This window comes from Pongo abelii, chromosome 1, assembly GCF_028885655.2.
Source record: "Pongo abelii isolate AG06213 chromosome 1, NHGRI_mPonAbe1-v2.0_pri, whole genome shotgun sequence".
Lineage (NCBI taxonomy): Eukaryota > Metazoa > Chordata > Mammalia > Primates > Hominidae > Pongo > Pongo abelii.
This window is the reverse complement of record NC_071985.2, coordinates 201,529,908-201,549,473: the sequence shown is the minus strand read 5'-3', so window position 1 is coordinate 201,549,473 and position 19,566 is coordinate 201,529,908. Positions and strand designations below refer to the sequence as shown.

The window sequence follows — 19,566 nt, the reverse complement described above, 5'->3', positions numbered from 1 at the left end:
GTCACCTAGGCTGGAGTCTGGAGTGCACTGGCATGATCTCGGCTCACTGCAAGCTCCACCTCCCGGGTTCAAACAATTCTCCTCTCTCAGCCTCCTGAGTAGCTGGGACTACAGGCGCACGCCACCACGCCCAAGCAATTTTTAGATTTAGCTAGAGTAAATCTTTAAATCTTTAGTAGAGACAGGGTTTCACCATAGTAGAGACAGGGTTTCACCATGTTGGCCAGGATAGTCTCGATCTCCTGCTCACCTTGGCCTCCCAAAGTGCTGGGATTACAGGTGTGAGCCACCGCGCCCCAGCCGGTACATTTCTTTAATTTGGTTAATGATTATAGATGCCTATTGTGTATCAAGCATTGTACTGTACTAAGAATTACAGATGCTCAGCAATGGAAGGAGTCCAGAGATTGTTAACAACAGGCAAAGGAGGAGTGCTGTGTTTAGAAGTGTGGAACCAAGTATATTGGGAGTCTAGAGGAGGGTATGAAATGAACCCTGACCTTTTAGAGCAGTTCTGCTGAGAATCTTGCTCTCCTAGAAATACTCACTCTGGATACTTAGAAAATCTTGACCATTGTCTTGTTCCTTATGCAGGCCATATCAAACGTTCAGTTGGCCGGGCGTGGTGGCTCACGCTTGTAATCCCAACACTTTGGGAGGCCGAGGCGGGTGGATCAAAAGGTCAGGAGATCAAGACCATCCTAGCTAACACGGTGAAACCCCGTCTCTACTAAAAATACAAAAATTAGCCAGGTGTGGTGGCACGCGCCTATAGTCAGTCACCAGCTACTTGGGAGGCTGAGACAGGAGAATTGCTTGAACCCGGGAGGCGGAGGTTGCAGTGAGCCAAAATTGCACCACGCATTCCAGCGTGGGTGACAGAGCAAGACCCTGTCTCAAAAAAAAAAAAAGTTCAGTTAATAATATATTTGTAGTGATTTGTTTTTTGTTAAGCCAGCCCAGTTGATAAAGTTGGTATATAATTTTCCCAAACTTCTCTAATATTAACTTTTTGTGTGTGTGTTACATCTCTTTCTCGCCCTCTCTCTTTTTTTCTTACTATTTTTCTTTAATCTCTTTTAAAGTCATACACCAAGCATGTAGGAGAGCTGGGAATCAAACCCATTTTGTCTAGCTTCAAAACCCTTGTCTTTCCTCCAAGACATATTAAGCAACATGGAAGCTTACAGTCTGGTTGGGATAAAATCTACAAAAAAAAAAAAAAAAGTAGGGGGTGGGAAAGGTTAAGTTATAGTAAAAGATGAAGGAAATTTTGAAAGGTTAATTGAATTTACTCTCTTTGGTATAAGAAGTGACATGGGTTTAAGTATCTGCTATGTCACTAATTAGTTTTGAGATCTTGGACAAGTTATATAGCTTTTCTGAGCCCGGGTTTCTTCATCTGTCAAATGAAGATAATACTGGTTACAAAGACAAAGTGAAATAATAAATACAAAATTCCTGACACATAGAAGGCATTGGATAAGATATGATTATTCTGAGTGGCCGGGAAACAAATGGGTCACCTCTTGTGTTGTTTACACCTCAGCTTTGTTTTCTTTGGCCCTTGGGACATCCAAGGTCTCCAGAGACCCAAGCAAAGATTACTTAAAGGAGTCAGTTCCAAAAGGGTTGTCTAGAAAGTACTTTTGCCTGAGGTTAAACCATTTTTAGGAAGCTCCTCCTTGATTTTTTGTCTTCCCGTTTCAGTCTACTCTAGCTCTCTGGGGAAAGCAAGGACAAGGAGAGACATACAGAGTTGAAAAAGAAAAAAGAAAGACCATCAGACAGCTGAACATCTGAGACACCCATAAAGCCTTTTCATTACCTTTACGCCACATGCCAGTGTCTGAGGGTATAAATTGTACTTACCAAAATTTTATATAAAAGTCAGCTCTTCCTTGCTTAAATAAAGTGTGCCCCCTACAAACACATACTCATCAAGAGACAATAGGAAAAGCATGAAATTAGAAGTTAGCGGCCTGGCGCGGTGGCTCACGCCTGTATTTCCAGCACTTTGGGAGGCCAAGGTGGGTGGATCACCTGAGATCAGGAGTTGAAGACCAGCCTGGCCAACATGGTGAAACCTTTTTTCTACTAAAAATACAAAATTTAGCTGGGCATGGTGGCAGATGACTGTAATCCCAGCTACTCAGGAGGCTGAGGTAGGGAGAATTGCTTGAACCTGGGAGGCAGAGGTTGCAGTGAGCTGAGATAGTGCCACTGCACTCCAGCCTGAGCGACAGAGTGAGACTTCATTTCAAAAAAAAAAAAAAGAAAGTCAGAAAAGGCCTAAAGGCCTGAGTTTTGGGGGTTTTCTAAAATTTTTTATTAAATTTTTTTTAGAGACAGGGTCTTGCTCTGTCACCCAAGCTGGAATGCAGTGGCGCCATTATGGCTCACCACAGCCTCCACCTCCTGGGCTCAAGTGATCATCCTGCCTCAGCCTCTCTAGTAACTGGGACAACAGTTGTACACCACCACACTGAGCTAATTTAATTTAATTTTTTTTTTTTAATTTTGGTGAAGATGGGGTCTCACTCTGTTGCCCAGGCAGGTCTCAAGTTCCTGGGCTCAAGCAATCCTCCCACCTCGGCCTCCCAAAGTTCTGGGATTATAGATGTGAGCCCCTGTGCCCAGCCAGGCCTGGGTTTTTTATTCTTATTCTGTTACTTTAACAATTTTATGACCTAGAGATAGTTATTTAACCTCTTTGAGTTTTTGTTTCCTCAGATGTAAGTAACTCAGTTCACTGAGTTATTTTTGAGGATTAATGAGGTAATAGTTCTATGGTATTTGATATATAGTAGGCATCAAATAAATATTCAGCCCCACCTGGATAAGGTGGCACGCACCTTTAGCTACTGGGGAGACTGAGGCGGGAGGATCGCTTGAGCTCAGGAGTTCGAGGCTGCAGTGAACTATGATGGTGTCACTGTACTTCAGCCTGGGCAGTAGAGAACCCATCTCTTTAAAACAAACAAAAAAAACGGCAGGGGGAGCATAGTAGGTCACACCTATAATCCCAGCACTTTGGGAGGCCGAAGTGGAAGGATCATTAGAGCCCAGGAGTTCAAGACCAACCTGGGCAAAATAGGGAGACCGCATCTCTACCAATAAAAAAAATTAGCCAGGCATGGTGGCACGTGCCTATGGTTGCACCTACTGGGGGTGCTGAGGTGGGAGGATCGCCTGAACCCAGGAGGTTGAGGCTACAGTGAGCCATTATTGTGTCACTCACTCCAGCCTGGGTGACAGAGTGAGACCCTATCTCAAAAAAAAAAAAAAAAAAAAAAAATTCAGCTGCTCTTTTTTTTTTTTTTTGAGACAGAGTCTCGCTCTGTCACCCAGGCTAGAGTGCAGTGGCACGATCTCGGCTCACTGTGACCTCCGCCTCCCGGGTTCAAGCAATTCTTCTGTCTCAGCCTCCCAAGCAGTTGGGACTACAGGCACACGCCACCACGCCCAGCTCATTTTTGTACTTTTAATAGAGATGGGGTTTCACTGTGTTGGTCAGGTTGGTCTCGGACTCCGGTAATCCACCCGCCTCAGCCTCCCAAAGTGCTGGAATTACAGGCATGAGCCACAGCGCCTGGCCCCCTCCACCCTTCTTGAAAGCTCAAGTAGCTTCTTAGTCTTCTGCTTGCTTCCTTTTCTTCCCTCTCCCTCCGTCCCCTCCCTGCCTCCCTTCCTGCCCACTCCCTTCTTCCCTCCCTCCCTTCCCTCCTTCCTTCCTGCCTTTCTCCCTTTTTTCCCTCTCCCCTCCTCTCTCCTTCCCTTCTCCCCTCCTCTCCCTTCGTTACCCAAGCTGGAGTGCAGTTGCGCAGTCATCATAGTTCACTGCAGCCTTGAACTCTTGGGCTCAAGTGATCTTCCCACCACAGCCTCCTGAGTAGCTGGGATAATAGGCATGTACCACTACACCCAGCTAATTTAAAAATTTATTTATTTATTTATTTATTTTTGGTAGAGACAGGGTCTCGCTGTGTTGCCCAGGCTGGTCTCAAGCTGCTGGGCCAAAAGCAGTCATCCTGCTTCAGCCTCCCAAAGCACTGGGATTACAAGCGCATGTGCCACTGTGCCCAACCAGTCTTTTGCTTTGTAGGTTAAAATTCTGATTCTCTTTTCAACCCTCTGTTTTATTTAAATGATCCTTCTCTGAATTCTCTAAAAATGCTTTCCTTTGCTTTTTTTGAGACAGGGCCTTACTCTGTCACCCAGGCTGGAGTGCAGTGGCATGATCTTGGCTCACTACAGCCTCCAACTGCTTATCCTCCTGCCTCAGCCTCCCAGATAGCTGGGACCACAGGCACATACCACCATGCCTGACTAATTTGTTATTTTTTGTGGAGAAGGGGTCTCACTATGTTGCCCGCTCTGGTCCCAAACTCCTGGGCTCCAGTGATCCTTCTGCCTCAGCTTCCCCAAATGCTGAGATTACAAGTGTGAGCCACCATGCCTGGCCACTGCTATTCTTTAAAAAGTTGTGAAATAATTGGACAGAAGGATTCTAAGATCTGAGTAGTTCAAAAATAGAAGAATCCATGTTATAGAAAGGTCTTATACTATCACACTGGTCTTTAAGAAATGAAAAAATGAAAGGCCTTAAATTCACAGAGTGCATTACATTGCATATAAACACAGCTTCTTGTAGGAGTATAGCAGATGAACAGACTTTGAGTCGTCTTGCACTGACCAAGGTTTCTGGAAAGTGGTATAAAATACAGCTGAAAGGTCTAACTCAATGGTAGCTCTCGGAAGCACAAAGCGACATAGATAAAATGAAGTATCTAATTTGTTCCACATTCTTTTTTGTTGTTGCTGTGATGGAGTCTTGCCCTGTCACCCAAGCTGGAGTGCAGTGGCACAGTCTGAGCTCACTGCAGCCTCTGTCTCCCGGGTTCCAGTGATTCTCCTCCCTCAGCCTCCTAGGTAGCTGGGATTACAGGTGCACACCACCACGCCTGGCTAATTTTTGTATTTTTAGTAGAGATGGGGTTTCCCCATGTTGACCAAGCTGGTCTTGAATTTTTGGCCTCAGGTGATGCACCCACCTCAGCCTCCCAAAGTGCTGGGATTACAGGCGTGAGCCACCGCGCCCGGCCTATATATTTAGTAGAGATGGGGTTTCACCATGTTGGCCAGGCTGGTCTTGAACTCCTGACCTCAGGTGATTTGCCCACCTTGGCCTCCCAAAGTGCTGGGATTACCGGCATGAGCCACTACTCCTGGCCTGTTCCAGATTATTAAAAGCTCCTTGGTGATGTTCTCAGATCAGAATTATGGCATCTTTGTTCTTCTAGGACTTTGAGGATTGAATACCTAAGTTTTCCAGTCTGAGAACTTAGAAAGTGGTGTAGTCAGGTACAGTAGGCTCAAAAAGATTGATCAGAAAAAGTTAATATTAGCAGTAGGGGAAAAGAAGTAGAGGTCAGGATCTGCCACCAAACAGTAAGGGTTAAGGTTAGGATTACCCTCACAAGTAGACTGTTGAATGAAGCATTACTCTGTTAACTGTAAGGTCAAATTTGTTTTCTATTCCAAGCAGTGAAACATAGGATTGTGAAGAGCACTGTCATTTACAGTTCTTCTCATAGGAGTAAAGGTTTTAATTAAGGATATTTACAATTCGTCAGCAATTTTAATTGTCAGAAAACCAGGAAGTATGTGTCTATTAGTTCATGGTATAGTATAGCATCTGAAATTAGGCTTTTTAACAAACAGGCATTCAGTCTGAAATTCTAAATTCTGTAAGGCATGTCAGAGTCAAAGTTACTTTTCTTCGTCTATATATTTCACAGCTGCACCTCTCTAAACATTTATTTTAAAAACTGTTAGGCCAGTACGGTGGCTCACATCTGTAATCCCAGCACTTTGGGAGGTCGAGGCAGGTGGATCACCTGAAGTCAGGAGTTCGAGACCAGCCCAGCCAACATGGTGAAACCCCATCTCTACTAAAAATAGGGAAAAAAATTAGTCGGGCATAGTGGCGCATGCCTGTAGTTCCAGCTACTCGGAAGGCTGAGGCAGGAGAATCGCTTGAACCCGGGAAGCAGAGGTTCCAGTGAGCAGAGATTGCACCACTGCACTCCAACCTGGGTGACAGAGCGAGACTGTGTCTCAAAAAATAATAATTAATAAATTAAAACTGTTAAGGGTATAGATGTGTGGAACGTGTTTCAGGTAGAGTGTCTTTATACTTTAAGCCAATGGTTTTCAAAGTATGGTCCCTGGACCAGCAATATCAGAATTACCTGGGAACTTGCTGGAAATGCAAATTCCTAAACACAAATCCCAGACTGGCTTTGAGGCCCAGCAATCTAGTTTAATAAGCCCTCTTCTAGGTGATTCTGATGCATGAAGAAGTTTGAGAACCCCAGCCTTAAAATTATAGAAGATGGGAATGTTATATAATATTCTATTACAGAATATTCTCTGATATTTAGAATGTTCCACTGATTTTAGGGAGTATATATATATATATATACATGTGTATATATACACTTTTTTTTTTTTTTTTTTTTTTTTTTTGAGACAGAGTCTTGCTCTGTCGCCCAGGCTGGAGTGCAGTGGCGCGATCTCGGCTCACTGCAAGCTCCGCCTCCTGGGTTCACGCCATTCTTCTGCCCCAGCCTCCCTAGTAGCTGGGACTACAGGTGTCCACCACCACACCCGGCTAATTTTTTTTTTGTATTTTTAGTAGAGATGGGGTTTCACCGTGTTAGCCAGGATGGTCTCGATCTCCAGACCTTGTGATCCTCCTGCCTCAGCCTCCCAAAGTGCTGGGATTACAAGCGTGAGCCACCGCACCTGGCCTTTTTTTTTTTTTTTTTTTTTTTTTAACTATTCTCAGTGGATCATATAAGCTTTCAGTTCCTGCTCATCCTTGGGCACTCTGCCATCATCTCTATTAGAACTCCTGTTATAGCACTTAACTATACTTCATTGCCACCTCTATAGTCTGGAAACTCCAGTATATAAACAGTGAAGACAAGAGACCAGTCTGACTCGCTCTGTTGTATCTCCTGTGCTTTGCAAGACAGATGTCTGGCTCTTATTAAGTCCTCCATAGTGGTTAATGATTGTACTTATTATAGCTCTTCCTTCATCTGCCTCTCCATACCATAGGAAGCACTCAAACACTTGCAGTCACTCAGTGAATGAAGTTCCTTAATGGTAGGAAATCTTTTTGTATGCCAGGTTTCTAGCTAATGAAACTGTCTTAACCCACGAATTGAAAGTACTTTTAGGTGATGATGGATATGTCTGTGCCCATGATGGTGGTGATGGTTTCATGGGTGTATACTTATCTCCAAACTCATCATTGTATACATTAATTATGTATAACTTTTTACATATCAGTTATACTTCAATAAAATGTTTTTTTAAAAAGTACCTGGTGGCTGGGTGCAGTGGCTCACGCCTGTAATCCCAGCACTTTGGGAGGCTGAGGCAGGCGGATCACCTGAGGTCGGGTGATCAGCCTGACCAACATGGAGAAAACCCTTCTCTACTAAAAATACAAAATTAGCTGGGCATGGTGGCACATGCCTGTAATCCCAGCTACTTGGGAGGCTGAGGCAGGAGAATCGCTTGAACCCAGGAGGCAGAGGTTGCAGTGAGTAGAGATCACGCCATTGCACTCCAACCTGGACAAAAAGAGCGAAACTCTGTCTCAAAAAAAAGTACCTGGTGCATTTTGTATCATTTAGGCATTGGCTGAATTTGGGCTAGATAATGGTAACAATATATTTAGTACTTTATGAAAAATTGGCCTTAATTAGGCATATCTACATATTTTATTAACTTGTCTTAGGTCACACGACTAGTGAGTAGCAGAGTAAGAACAAGGTCTTTCAGACTCTTAAGGACTAGTATCTAGAGTACTAATGTCACCGTGGAACTTTAATGGAACTATCCATTGTATATTTAGATTATTTACTTTTGTTTTTTTCAAGGTAAGATTATACTTTGTCTTGATGCAGATTTTGATTTTTTGTTTGTTTCTTTATTCTCCTTTCCCCCATCTCACCCAATTAATTTTGTTAAATTGATTTAAGAAACATTTAAATGTCTCTCTTGTCATGGCTTCAGGTGAGGGTGGAAGAGTACACTTCTTTTATTAGAAGTAGGCTTTGGGCTTTCTAGTCAACTTCATATAGCTTTAGTGCTTTCAGCTAGTTTCTTTCTGAAATTGGCACATTTCGTGTGAACTATTTGGTTTCACTATATGGTATTCCATGTTATTGCTTTAAGCAGACTTCAAAATTTGCATTTATTTACCAGGGCAAAAATAAATTGTTTTTCCTATTCAGAAATTGAGAAGATTCAGAAAGGAGACTCAAAAAAGGATGATGAGGAGAATTACTTGGATTTATTTTCTCATAAGAACATGAAACTGAAAGAGCGAGTGCTGATACCTGTCAAGCAGTATCCCAAGGTAAGGCAAAAAGTGCTTTGCATCTTTCAGTTATCTTTATAGTTATGGGAGAGTCATGGGCTATAATAAAGACTCCTGGGGATTGTGATGCTTTAGAAACTTAAGCTTGTGAAGCTTCTCTTTCATGCTTGCAGTACCTGTTACTGGCAGTTGAAATATCTAAGTTCTTAACTAATAACATAGCTATAGCCAGGAAGGAAATATAATCATATTTTTATTATCAAAAAGTTTCTTTCTCAAATGATTGCTCAGGCTACAAGTTCAAAGAAAAAAAAATTAAAACCTGAAGAGTTGCTCTTTGTCAAAAGACTAACCTGAAATCTAAATAAAAGGAAATGTAATATGAATCCTCAATTGGATGAAGTTAATTTTATTTTCTTACTGAAAGTTTACTTTTAAGTAAATGCTTTTTTTCTTCCTTTTTTTTTTTTTAGGAAATTATTTAGTTACATTTAGTTTATCCAGCGTGCTATCAAAGGGTGCTATATAGTCTCTTCTGTTCTGAGGTCACTGCCTAAAAAATGTTTATGTATGTTAAGTGCTAGGCCAGGCACAGTGGCTCATGCCTGTAATGCCAGCACTGTAGGAGGCCGATGCAGGCAGATTGCTTGAGCCCAGGAGTTCAAGACCAGCCTGAGCAACATAGCGAAACCGCATCTCTACAAAAAATACAAAAATTTGCCTAGTGTTGTGGTGTGCACCTGTACCCAGCTATTCCAGAGGCTGGGGCAGGAGGATCACTTGAGTCCAGAAAGTTGAGGCTCCGGTGAGCCATGATCGTGTCACTGCACTTTGGCCTGGGCAACAGAGTGAGAGCCTGTCTCAAAATAAAGTAAAAAATAAAATAGTAAACGTCTTAATGTATTATGGAAGAGCACCAGAATACATCAGAAAAGCCAAATTCAGGTCTAGGAACTGCCACTTTCTAGTTTCATAACCTTAAGCTAATCGCTTTATTAATATGGCTTCAGTGTCCTTCAGTAAAATGGGAATGGTAATACTCTACCTTTGCAGGGTTGTTTAAAATCAAGTGAGGTAATTTATGTGGAAATGTTTTTATATAGTAGCATGTATATTTAGAAATCCTCTATTTTCTGTCAGTTCAATTTTGTGGGGAAGATTCTTGGACCACAAGGAAATACAATCAAAAGACTGCAGGAAGAGACTGGTGCAAAGATCTCTGTGTTGGGAAAGGGCTCAATGAGAGACAAAGCCAAGGTAAGTTCACATTAGTGAGGCAAGAGGACACCCTAATGCCTTCTACTTGCCCAGAATGCAGTATGGATGTCTTATAGAGGCAAGAATTTTGTATGTGTACAGAATGTGGCTCCTTTAAGTTTGCACTGGATGCAAGAGATTATACACCAAGTTAATTTACTTGCTTGGCAACCCTGGAAGAGCCTAGGTGTGCCCTGGTGATAGTTTTCTTTTGGACTTTCTGACTGTATAGTAATGGAAACAGCAGTAGCATGTTGTGCATTGGTAGGATTGTCTGTGAAAACTTGAAAGGGAAACTGGATATACTAAAAGTTAGTCTAAAGCAGACAAAAGACACGAAAATGCAAATAGCACACCCCCTTTTTTGTAACCTGGAAAAGTGAGAACAATAGTGTTGTGAGAGCAGATGAGTTTGAGGATTAGTTGGTTTGTTTTATAGCCAGTTTGGAATGTGAGGCTCACTAAAAGAATGTATTCCAAAAGGAACCATGAGTAATCCTGACTACAGAATCTAATGCGTCTTTTTTTTCCCCATGCCATAGCCGCATACGCTGTGTACTCTGTGACAAGAAACTTCTCACCAAAACAGAATAGTCTTAGCCTTCTGGGGTCACCTTATTTGATGAGATATTCCTGCTACAGTCCAAAAACCAATTCTTTCAACCCTCCTTTTATGTAGCCTAATGGACACGTATTTGTTTTCTCAGGTCATTTCTTAGTAGACGCATATAGTTAGGGCTGAAATGTGTTGTTCTAACTAATGAGATTTACATGAGCTTTTCTTCTCTCTGTCCTGACTTCTTTCTTCCCCTAGCACTCCCTAGACCATATAAGCAGATAAGCAGAGCTCGTGGTGATTAACAGCTCTACCTGTGATTTAAAAACAAATGCTTGGCAAACAGCTATTATCTGAATAGAGACTAGAATTAAGTTTTTCTTCTTTATGCTTTTAGTAAGAGCTCCAGTGGATATCTCAGGGATTTAAGACAACAATTAACTGTTAGCAGCAGACCATGTGCAAGTTTAGCAGGCTGTGCAAATTACAGTTCTTCAGAGTTTGTTTTACTTTTTTTTTTTTTTCTTGAGACGGAGCCTTGCTCTGTTGCCCAGGCTGGAGTGCAGTGGCTCACTGCAACCTCCACCTCACGGGTTCAAGTGATTCTCCTGCCTCAGCCCCCTGAGTAGCTGGGATTACAGGTGTGCACCACCATGCCCGGCTAATTTTTGTATTTTTAGTAGAGACGGGGCTTCATCACATTGGTCAGACTGGTCTCGAACTCCTGACCTTGTGATCCTCCCGCCTCTGTCTCCCAAAGTCCTGGGATTATAGGCGTGAGCCACCACACCTGGCTGCTTGTTTTACTTTCTTAAACTTTACTGTTTTTTTTTTTTTTTTTTTTTTTTTAATTCTTCTCAGCTCAAACCAATTAACTTTACTGTTTTTCATAGACATTAGGGGTATTTCTTGCTGTTCCTTTGGCTTAGAGGTAAAGGTGGTGTTTTCTCCCTAGTCCATGTGGTGTGACATTTCTCTGCATTTTTCCATAGGAGGAAGAGCTGCGCAAAGGTGGAGACCCCAAATATGCCCACTTAAATATGGATCTGCATGTCTTCATTGAAGTCTTTGGACCCCCATGTGAGGCTTATGCTCTTATGGCCCATGCCATGGAGGAAGTCAAGAAATTTCTAGTACCGGTAAGGAAATCCATATCCTGTGTCTTCTGAGCAAAAGAGAACTGGGATCTTATGCTGTTGTGAAGGTAGGGGTTCTTAACTAAGGTCTCTGCATAACCTGTATGTATACCAAATTCTGAATTTATGTTCATTTTCCTGAGGTAGTTCGTTACTTGCACCTAGTTCTCAAAGCATTATGCTCCAAGGCCACTCTATCCCTCCTTGTCTAATGTGGTTTTCATTGTGTACCGGTATCTTGTCAGTATCTCGGGTCCACAGTGTGCCTGCATTCTGATATTCGGTTAACTAAGGTTTAACAGGGTCTTCACCTAGCTGAGTATTTTGGTAGTAGTGTGGAACAAGGAGATTGTGTTAGGAAAGTGACTAAGGTGGGTCTCTGCACTCAAGAAGTTCATGCTATGGAGAGTAGAGGCTAGCAGCAAGAAGCTTATAGCATCTAGTGTTACTGGGTTAAATTCTGACCTGAGCACACTCAGAGATTTCTTTCCTGGAGGAGTTTGCTGAGGACGAGTTTAGTTTGGAAGAGGTTGACTATTGATATTTAACAGATAGGTGAGCAGCTTTTTTCAGACTATTATTGAGGACTAGATAGAGATGGGACGGGCCGGTTTATCTATCTTGCTTGTTACCACCTTTGAATACTTGGTTGGAATATTACTTTGAATAAATAGGAAATGGTACTATTTTTGCCTTTTAGCAAGGCCTGGTGGTTGTCAGAGTTAACATACTACTGTTGAATATTTAATAACAAGGATGAATCTGGAGACTTACGAAAGATTTGGAATATTAACTAGAATTGAGTAAGTGTCATGTGTTCATCAGAAAACTAAGAGGAGGTAAGATACAGTCCTTGGTTTTCTTGAATGTTAAATGAGGGAGTTAGAACTAAATGTGGTGTCAGATGATGTGAAAATTGATAGGGCAAAAATTTATAGGCAGTGTGGGCCAGGCACGGTGGCTCACGCCTGTAATCCCAGCAATTTGGGAGGCCGAGGCGGGCAGATCACCGAAGGTTGGGAGTTGGAGACCAGCCTGACCAACATGGAGAAACCCCGTCTATTAAAAACACAAAATTAGCTGGGCGTGGTGGCACATGCCTGTAATCCCAGCTACTAGGGAGGCTGAGGCGGGAGAATCTCTTGAACCCAGGAGGCAGAGGTTGCAGTAAGCCGAGATTGCACCATTGGACTCCAGCCTGGGCAACAAGAGTGTGAAACTCCATCTCCAAAAAAAAAAAAAAGTTTTTAGGCATTGTGTACCCGTAATGCTGAACTGCAAGGATTCCAACAGTCTCAAATGTCTTAGCAGCTGCTTTGCTTTCAAGTACCTCATCTTCATTAGAATGTTCAACATGAGGCCGGGCGCGGTGGCTCACACCTGTAATCCCAGCACTTTGGAAGGCCGAGGCGGGTGGATCACGAGGTCAGGAGATTGAGACCATCCTGGCTAACAAGGTGAAACCCCATCTCTACTAAAAATTCAAAAAAAAAAATTAGCTGGGCGTGGTGGCAGGCACCTGTAGTCCCAGCTAATCGGGAGGCTGAGGCAGGAGAATGGTGTGAACCCAGGAGGCGGAGTTTGCAGTGAGCCAAGATGCGCCACTGCACTCCAGCCTGGGTGACAGAGTGAGACTCTGTCTCAAAAAAAAAGAATGTTCAACATGAAACTGACCATTTAACATATCCTAGAGAAAAACACAGCTGGTTAATCTTACTCAAGGGAATTTTTTACTCTTTTTGGGGTGTTCTATTGATCACCCAAGCCATTCAATTTTCAAAGGACTGCAGAGGAAATGCCCATCTCCTCTCTTCATTGTTAGTCTCCCTCATATTCTCCTCAGAAGGGTTAGGTTTATGAGGCTTGCTTGTAAGTGAATCTTTTGAAAAAGATGCTTGCCGGGGAGATGTGGGTTTCCTCAGTGTTGATGTGGCAGTTGGAGGAGTCTGAGCAATGGTCTGGCATTGGTTACTTGATTCTCCAAGGTGTGAGTCTCAAGCAGCAGTAATGTGTAAGGTAGGAGGAGCTGGAGAGTTGAGGGGGGCATCAAAGACTAGCATCATCTATTGAAGCTGTATATGCCTGGGATATATAAAAATGCATGAAGTATTAAGACTGAATGGCTCTCAACAGGAAGCATGAAAAGATTTGCCAATGGCATTTGATTTTTCCCTCTTGTGGAGGAAAAAAAAGTGAGGCTATTTTTGCATCTGTGACCAGAGCCCTCCATTTTCCCCTTAGAACAATTAACTATACCAGCAATGCTTCACAGTGCCGTAGGAAGAGCACTGGACTATGTATGTCTGTCTATCTGTGTCTTCCTGGACAGGTTATCATTTCACTTTTCTGAGCTTCAGGTTTCTTGTTCATCCCAAACATTTCTTAAGTATCTGTCGGATGTCTGATACTATGCTTCGGTGTAAAGTTACAAAAATGGCTCCTGAAGAGCTTACAGTTTAGTGACAGACAATTCTAAAATGATGTGGTAAGTGCTTGGGTATAGGGAATTATGTGGTACTTTGAGAAAAGAGGAGTTGTAGGGGTGGCATCAAGAGAAAGTTTTTCAAGAGACACTTATTTAGACAAGTCTTGTCAGGATAAGTTAAGAATCCCTCAGGTGGACAAAAAAGACAGTATAAGGACAAAAAAGCCTGTTGATCCAACACCTAGATTTTGAGACAGGTAATTCTGAATTCACATCTAGAGTCTGCCATTTATTAGCTCTGTGTTCTTAAGCTGGCTGATGTATACTCCCTGAGTCTGTTTTCTTAACTGTAAAATATGGAGATCTGCCTACTTATTTCAGGGTCATTGTGAAGATTTTTTTTTTTTTTTTTTTTTTTTTTTTTGAGACGGAGTCTTGCTCTTTCGCCCAGGCCAGACTGCAGTGGCGCTATCTTGGCTCACTGCAAGCTCCGCCTCCCGGGTTCACGCCATTCTCCTGCCTCAGCCTCCCGAGTAGCTGGAACTACAGGCGCCTGCCACCACACCCGGCTAATTTTTTTGTATTTTTAGTAGAGACGGGGTTTCACCGTGTTAGCCAGGATGGTCTCGATCTCCTCACCTCGTGATCTGCCCGCCTCGGCCTCCCAAAGTGCTGGGATTACAGGCATGAGCCACCGCGCCCGGCCCTCATTTTGAAGATTAAACTGAAAAATCTATATAAAGCTTATTATATAGAGCCAAGTGCATACCGTTCCATTAATGGTAGTGGCTTTTATTATTCCAGGAAAAGGAAACTATTTGCAAAGAATGGATGTGTAAGAGTATGCCAGGCTCTGAACTACAAGTTGTTCAGCCTGGCTTGTGAGGAGGTTATATATAGGGAGGGAATGGGAGTGATCCGGAGAGCTAGGCAGGGACCACATTATGAATAATGGGGGGTCTGCCATCAAGACTTTTCTCAAAGAGATGACAGATGGGGTGCCATTTGACTTCAGAGAAGGAATGACCTGAGACCTCATTTGGGCTCTCAAGAGCTCTTCTTAGAATTCAAGGCTCCTGTGGACCAGATGATTTCTCAGTAGAAAGTATAGATGTCACACAATACTCCTTGTATCTTTTGTTCCCAGGATATGATGGATGATATCTGCCAGGAGCAATTTCTAGAGCTGTCCTACTTGAATGGAGTACCTGAACCCTCTCGTGGACGTGGGGTGCCAGTGAGAGGCCGGGGAGCTGCACCTCCTCCACCACCTGTTCCCAGGTAAAAATAATCGAGACACCCAGAAATAGGATGTAAATTTGACAACTAGTGTCGTCTCTTTTAGTGGTGCTCTTATGTCTAGCTTAGGAAGGGTCTCAGGATTTGCATGTTGCATCAAGAATAGAATTCTACAACCATACGCTCACACCTATAATCCCAGCACTTTGGGAGGCTAAGGCAGGCGGATCAACTGACATTAGGAGTTTGAGACCAGCCTGGCCAACATGGTGAAACCCTGTCTCTACTAAAAATACAAAAATTAGCCAGGTGTGGTGGCATACACCACACTACTCAGGAGGCTGGGGCAAGAGAATTGCTTGAACCCAGGAGACGGAGGTTGCAGTGAGCCGAGATCATGCCACTGCACTTCAGCCTGGGTGATAGAGCAAGACTCCATTTCAAAAAAGAAAAAATAGAGTTCTAGATCTTGGGCACTTTGACCATAGCCAAGTGCTGCAGTCTAGCTGAAACTTTTGGTCGTCTAATTTTGGACAGTCTTAGCATTTGTTAACGGTCTGACTTCAAAATTCTACCTTTTGTGACTGACCTTTATAGAGTATTCAGACTCTCCAGACCTACCCAAGGCAGTGCAGTGATGAATTGGTCCTCTATAGGACCTGGGGGATCTTGCAGTGTGGGTCCTTTACCCTGTACATTCCTCTGTGCTTTAATAATAGCCTAGTTAAGACTTCATAAAATCTGCCTAATTCCAGAATTTGTAAACAAATCAGAACATAAAAGTGGCCTGTTTATAAAAAGCTCCATTTAAGATAAACTTTCATTTTGTAGGGGCCGTGGTGTTGGACCACCTCGGGGGGCTTTGGTACGTGGTACACCAGTAAGGGGAGCCATCACCAGAGGTGCCACTGTGACTCGAGGCGTGCCACCCCCACCTACTGTGAGGGGTGCTCCAGCACCAAGAGCACGGACAGCAGGCATCCAGAGGATACCTTTGCCTCCACCTCCTGCACCAGAAACATATGAAGAATATGTAAGAAATTTGAACAATGTGCCATTTCCCAATACCTAGAAGGCTGCTAAAGGAAGTTGAATGACAGGGCCTCGGTCCTTTATGTAGGTGTCATGGGCTGCCTGTAAGATTTGCAATCTGCCCTCTTCTCTTGCAGTGAATGTTGAACTATTAGAAGATTTTTCCATTTTAGGCAGGGTTTTACTATACGCCTGTAGATTAAACAAGAAATAAAATGTACTTTAATGTAGTGTTTTATAATGAATTTCTTACTAATAGTACTGATAATACTAAAGCTCGATTTTGTACTTTACTTCCTGCCCACACTTGTTCTGTGGCATATCATATTTGTTTGGGTTTTCTTTGTTTAGTAACCCTTTCTTTTTTCACTATTCTACAGTAGGCATTAACATTTTGGAGGGAAATGTCATGTCTTTTTAATTCAGAAGCCTACCTACTCCCATGGGATGTAGTTACCTTTCCTACTCTCTATGATTTTGATCTTTTATTTCATTTTTTTGTTGTTGTTCTAGGGATATGATGATACATACGCAGAACAAAGTTATGAAGGCTACGAAGGCTATTACAGCCAGAGTCAAGGGTGAGTCAGGCAGTATAAGCACTGTTTTTTGTCCTAAGGATAGATGGAGGGAGTTGGAGGAACAGAGAGATTTAGACAGTACAACCCTAAGGAACAGAATGGTTCGCCTTTTGAGGGTATCTCCTCTGCAACCCCTGCAGTCCTGACTGGTCTTGAACTCTTGAGCTCAAGCAGTCCTCCCACTTCAGCTCTCTCTAGTAGCTGGGGTTACAGGTGCGTGCCACCATGCAATGCTTTCTCTGCGTTTGACATCTGTGAAGCGTACACTTGGATTTGTAAATTTGGATAACTGTGAACCTTAAATTAATTTAGAACCTGAGAGTAACAAATGAAAAATTTCCAAGCTGTAACTACATGGAAACAAGGAGAAATGCCTTTATGTTATTTTGATTTATTATTTTAAAATATCAAAACCACATTAAAGCTGCATAAAATTTTACAAGAAACTTGAATTCCATTACCATAACTTAGGTTCTTTTCTGCATTTCTCTTTAAGACCATTTCCTTGTGTGTCCATATATATAGCTTACCTGTGAATTAGTTGAAAAAGAGTCCCAGAATTCTACAGCAGTGATAAAACAGTTCTTTTTTCTTTCTGGTGAGCCCTATGAATACATGTATATATATGCTATATTAAGAGGGTCAATTTAGGATTGTGCTTTTTCACTTTATATTCTGTGGTATCCATTTTTCTTTGCAGTAATTGTCAATTATTTTATAAGTACATAGTCTATACATATTTTGGAAATACTTCACGGTGTAGGGATGGGGCAGAATGAGTATTTTCCTGTATTAATACACTTAGTAAAATGACTGACATATGGAAGTATTTGAGAGAAAGGTGAAACTAAAACATAGTTACCCTGTAGCTTCCTAACACTCTGCCTTTGGTTTTCAGGGACTCAGAATATTATGACTATGGACATGGGGAGGTTCAAGATTCTTATGAAGCTTATGGTATGTCTTTATCTCTGTGGTGGGGCAGAATGTACAAGTAAGTGCCTGGGAGAATGCTGATGACTAAAGTATTGAGAGTCAGACAAACACACGGATAAACCTTTAGAAGGCCAAGATTTTGCTAGATGTGACAGTAAGAGTTCTGCTTTTACTTAAATTTTGCAGTACATGGTAGAAAGAGGGACTGCTAAAGTGAAGTGGGGTATTGTTACTCTTGGAAGGGTAGTGTGTGTCTTAAACAAGGGCTCAAGACCAGCTTGGCCCTGGTTGGAGCAGCAGACTTACAAGCTAATGTTGATTTTTTTCTACTTTAGGCAGGGAAATAGCTAGACCTGGGTTGTATTTCTGGGCCTTTGCTGCCGATATCTAGGCCATTTTGGTAGATAACAAGAACTTAATCATACACAACTGTACTCATCTACCCCATTTCATTAAAAAAATAAATTTAGATCTCATTGAAAAGAATGTCATTGTAAAGGAAATGTCAGCTGAAAGGGACCTAGATGGCAAGCAGCTAGCCAGACCAGGTTGGGGGGCAAGAATAGTGCCTATTAGGGCCGGGTGTGGTGGCTCATGCCTGTAATCCCAACACTTTGGGAGGCCGAGGCAGGCGGATCACCTGTGGTCAGGAGTTCGAGACCAGCCTGGCCAAGATGGTGAAACCCTGTCTCTACTAAAAATACAAAAAAATTAGCCAGGTGTGGTGGTGGGCGCCTTTAATCTCAGCTACTTGGGAGGCTGAGGCATGAGAATCAACTTGAACCTGGGAGGCGGAGGTTGCAGTGAGCTGAGACCGTGCCATTGCACTCCAGCCTGGGCAACGAGAACAAAACTCCGTCTCAAAAAAAAAAAAAAATAGTGCCTATTAGAATCAGATTAGAGGCTGTAGGGGCTAGAGCCAGTAATTCAGGACAGTACTGGCACCAAGCTCCTTGTTGGCTTGAAGACATCAACACAGTCCTTGATCCCAAGAGAGCTATGGAGGCTGCAACAGCAGCAGGACAAGGCTGCCTTCCCTGAGGTTTGGTTAAAAACACATCACTCAAGTGTGTCCTCAAGAGCCAGTTATGGCCCTATGTTAATAGGCCTCACTGGGAATACTATGTGGCAGTGGATGCAGCGAGAGCTACCTTTTCATTATAAGGTATTTTCAGCATACCTGAGGGACTTCCAGAGAGTCCTTGGCAGGGGCTCAGCGATTGACAATTCACGCTAAGATACTGGTTGACAGTCTCCCCTTATCCCTAGCTGAAAAAGAGGAGCCCCTTAGGGCCTCCCAGAGACGGACAAGCTGAGCCCAACTCAGCACAGTATGAAGTAGCCAATCCGCTGCTTGCCCAAGGAAACTGTTTTTTACCAGTTTTAGCGAAATAGCACTGGACAGTTGCCAATCACTAACACTGCTTTGCTCTGCTCGTATACCACTATTTAGAAGGGCCATGTGATTGCACCCAAGTATTTCCCTCCATCAGTGAGGCAGTACAGTGGGGCCTCTGTATGTGTTTGACTAAATTGCATTTCTGTTTTGCTGGAGAAAAGACCAAACTGAAAGAGGCAGGCTTCTCTTTGTGCTCCTGATATGATGTTGCCACAGTTAATCCGTTCTGATCTCTGCTTTGATTAACAGAATTAGAAAAATAAAGTGTCCAGGATGATCTGTATACGTCAGGAAAAAAAGAAAAAGAAACTGTCTTGTTGATACCCAGAAGCCACTTGGAAAGTGATAGACATGTGTGTTATACTAGGGGTATAATTAGGGTTCTGTGTGACTTTAGATCTATATAGGAGTTTGAGGCCTATAGAGATGGAGGCAGATACTTGTGAATACAGGCAGCTGGAAAAATACTTCAGGGATGAACTAGTGTGTGTAAGGTGTGGGAAGAATAAGCTTATACGCAATTTATTTTCATAAGAGGTCACCTCTAGAATTATGTGATCATATTCCTCAGGCTTTTCCCTGTCACAAAGGAGAACCATTTGAG

The 19,566-nt window shown here is 42.7% G+C and overlaps 1 protein-coding gene across 4 annotated transcripts in view; it reads left to right on the top strand.

Annotated features, from left to right (window-relative positions):
• Positions 1-19,566, top strand: part of KHDRBS1 (KH RNA binding domain containing, signal transduction associated 1) — a 48,491-nt gene that overhangs the window by 8,299 nt on the left and 20,626 nt on the right. For all 4 annotated transcript variants that reach the window (XR_008525343.2, XR_008525346.2, XR_008525344.2 and 1 more), the window contains exons 2-8: positions 8,316-8,440; positions 9,542-9,658; positions 11,207-11,353; positions 14,923-15,056; positions 15,846-16,047; positions 16,560-16,627; positions 17,526-17,584. Coding sequence is in view for 1 of the 4 variants with exons in the window: in XM_002811130.5 (XP_002811176.1) it covers positions 8,316-8,440; positions 9,542-9,658; positions 11,207-11,353; positions 14,923-15,056; positions 15,846-16,047; positions 16,560-16,627; positions 17,526-17,584 (852 nt within the window). In the remaining 3 variants the exon portion in view is untranslated. The remainder of the gene's footprint in view (positions 1-8,315; positions 8,441-9,541; positions 9,659-11,206; positions 11,354-14,922; positions 15,057-15,845; positions 16,048-16,559; positions 16,628-17,525; positions 17,585-19,566) is intronic.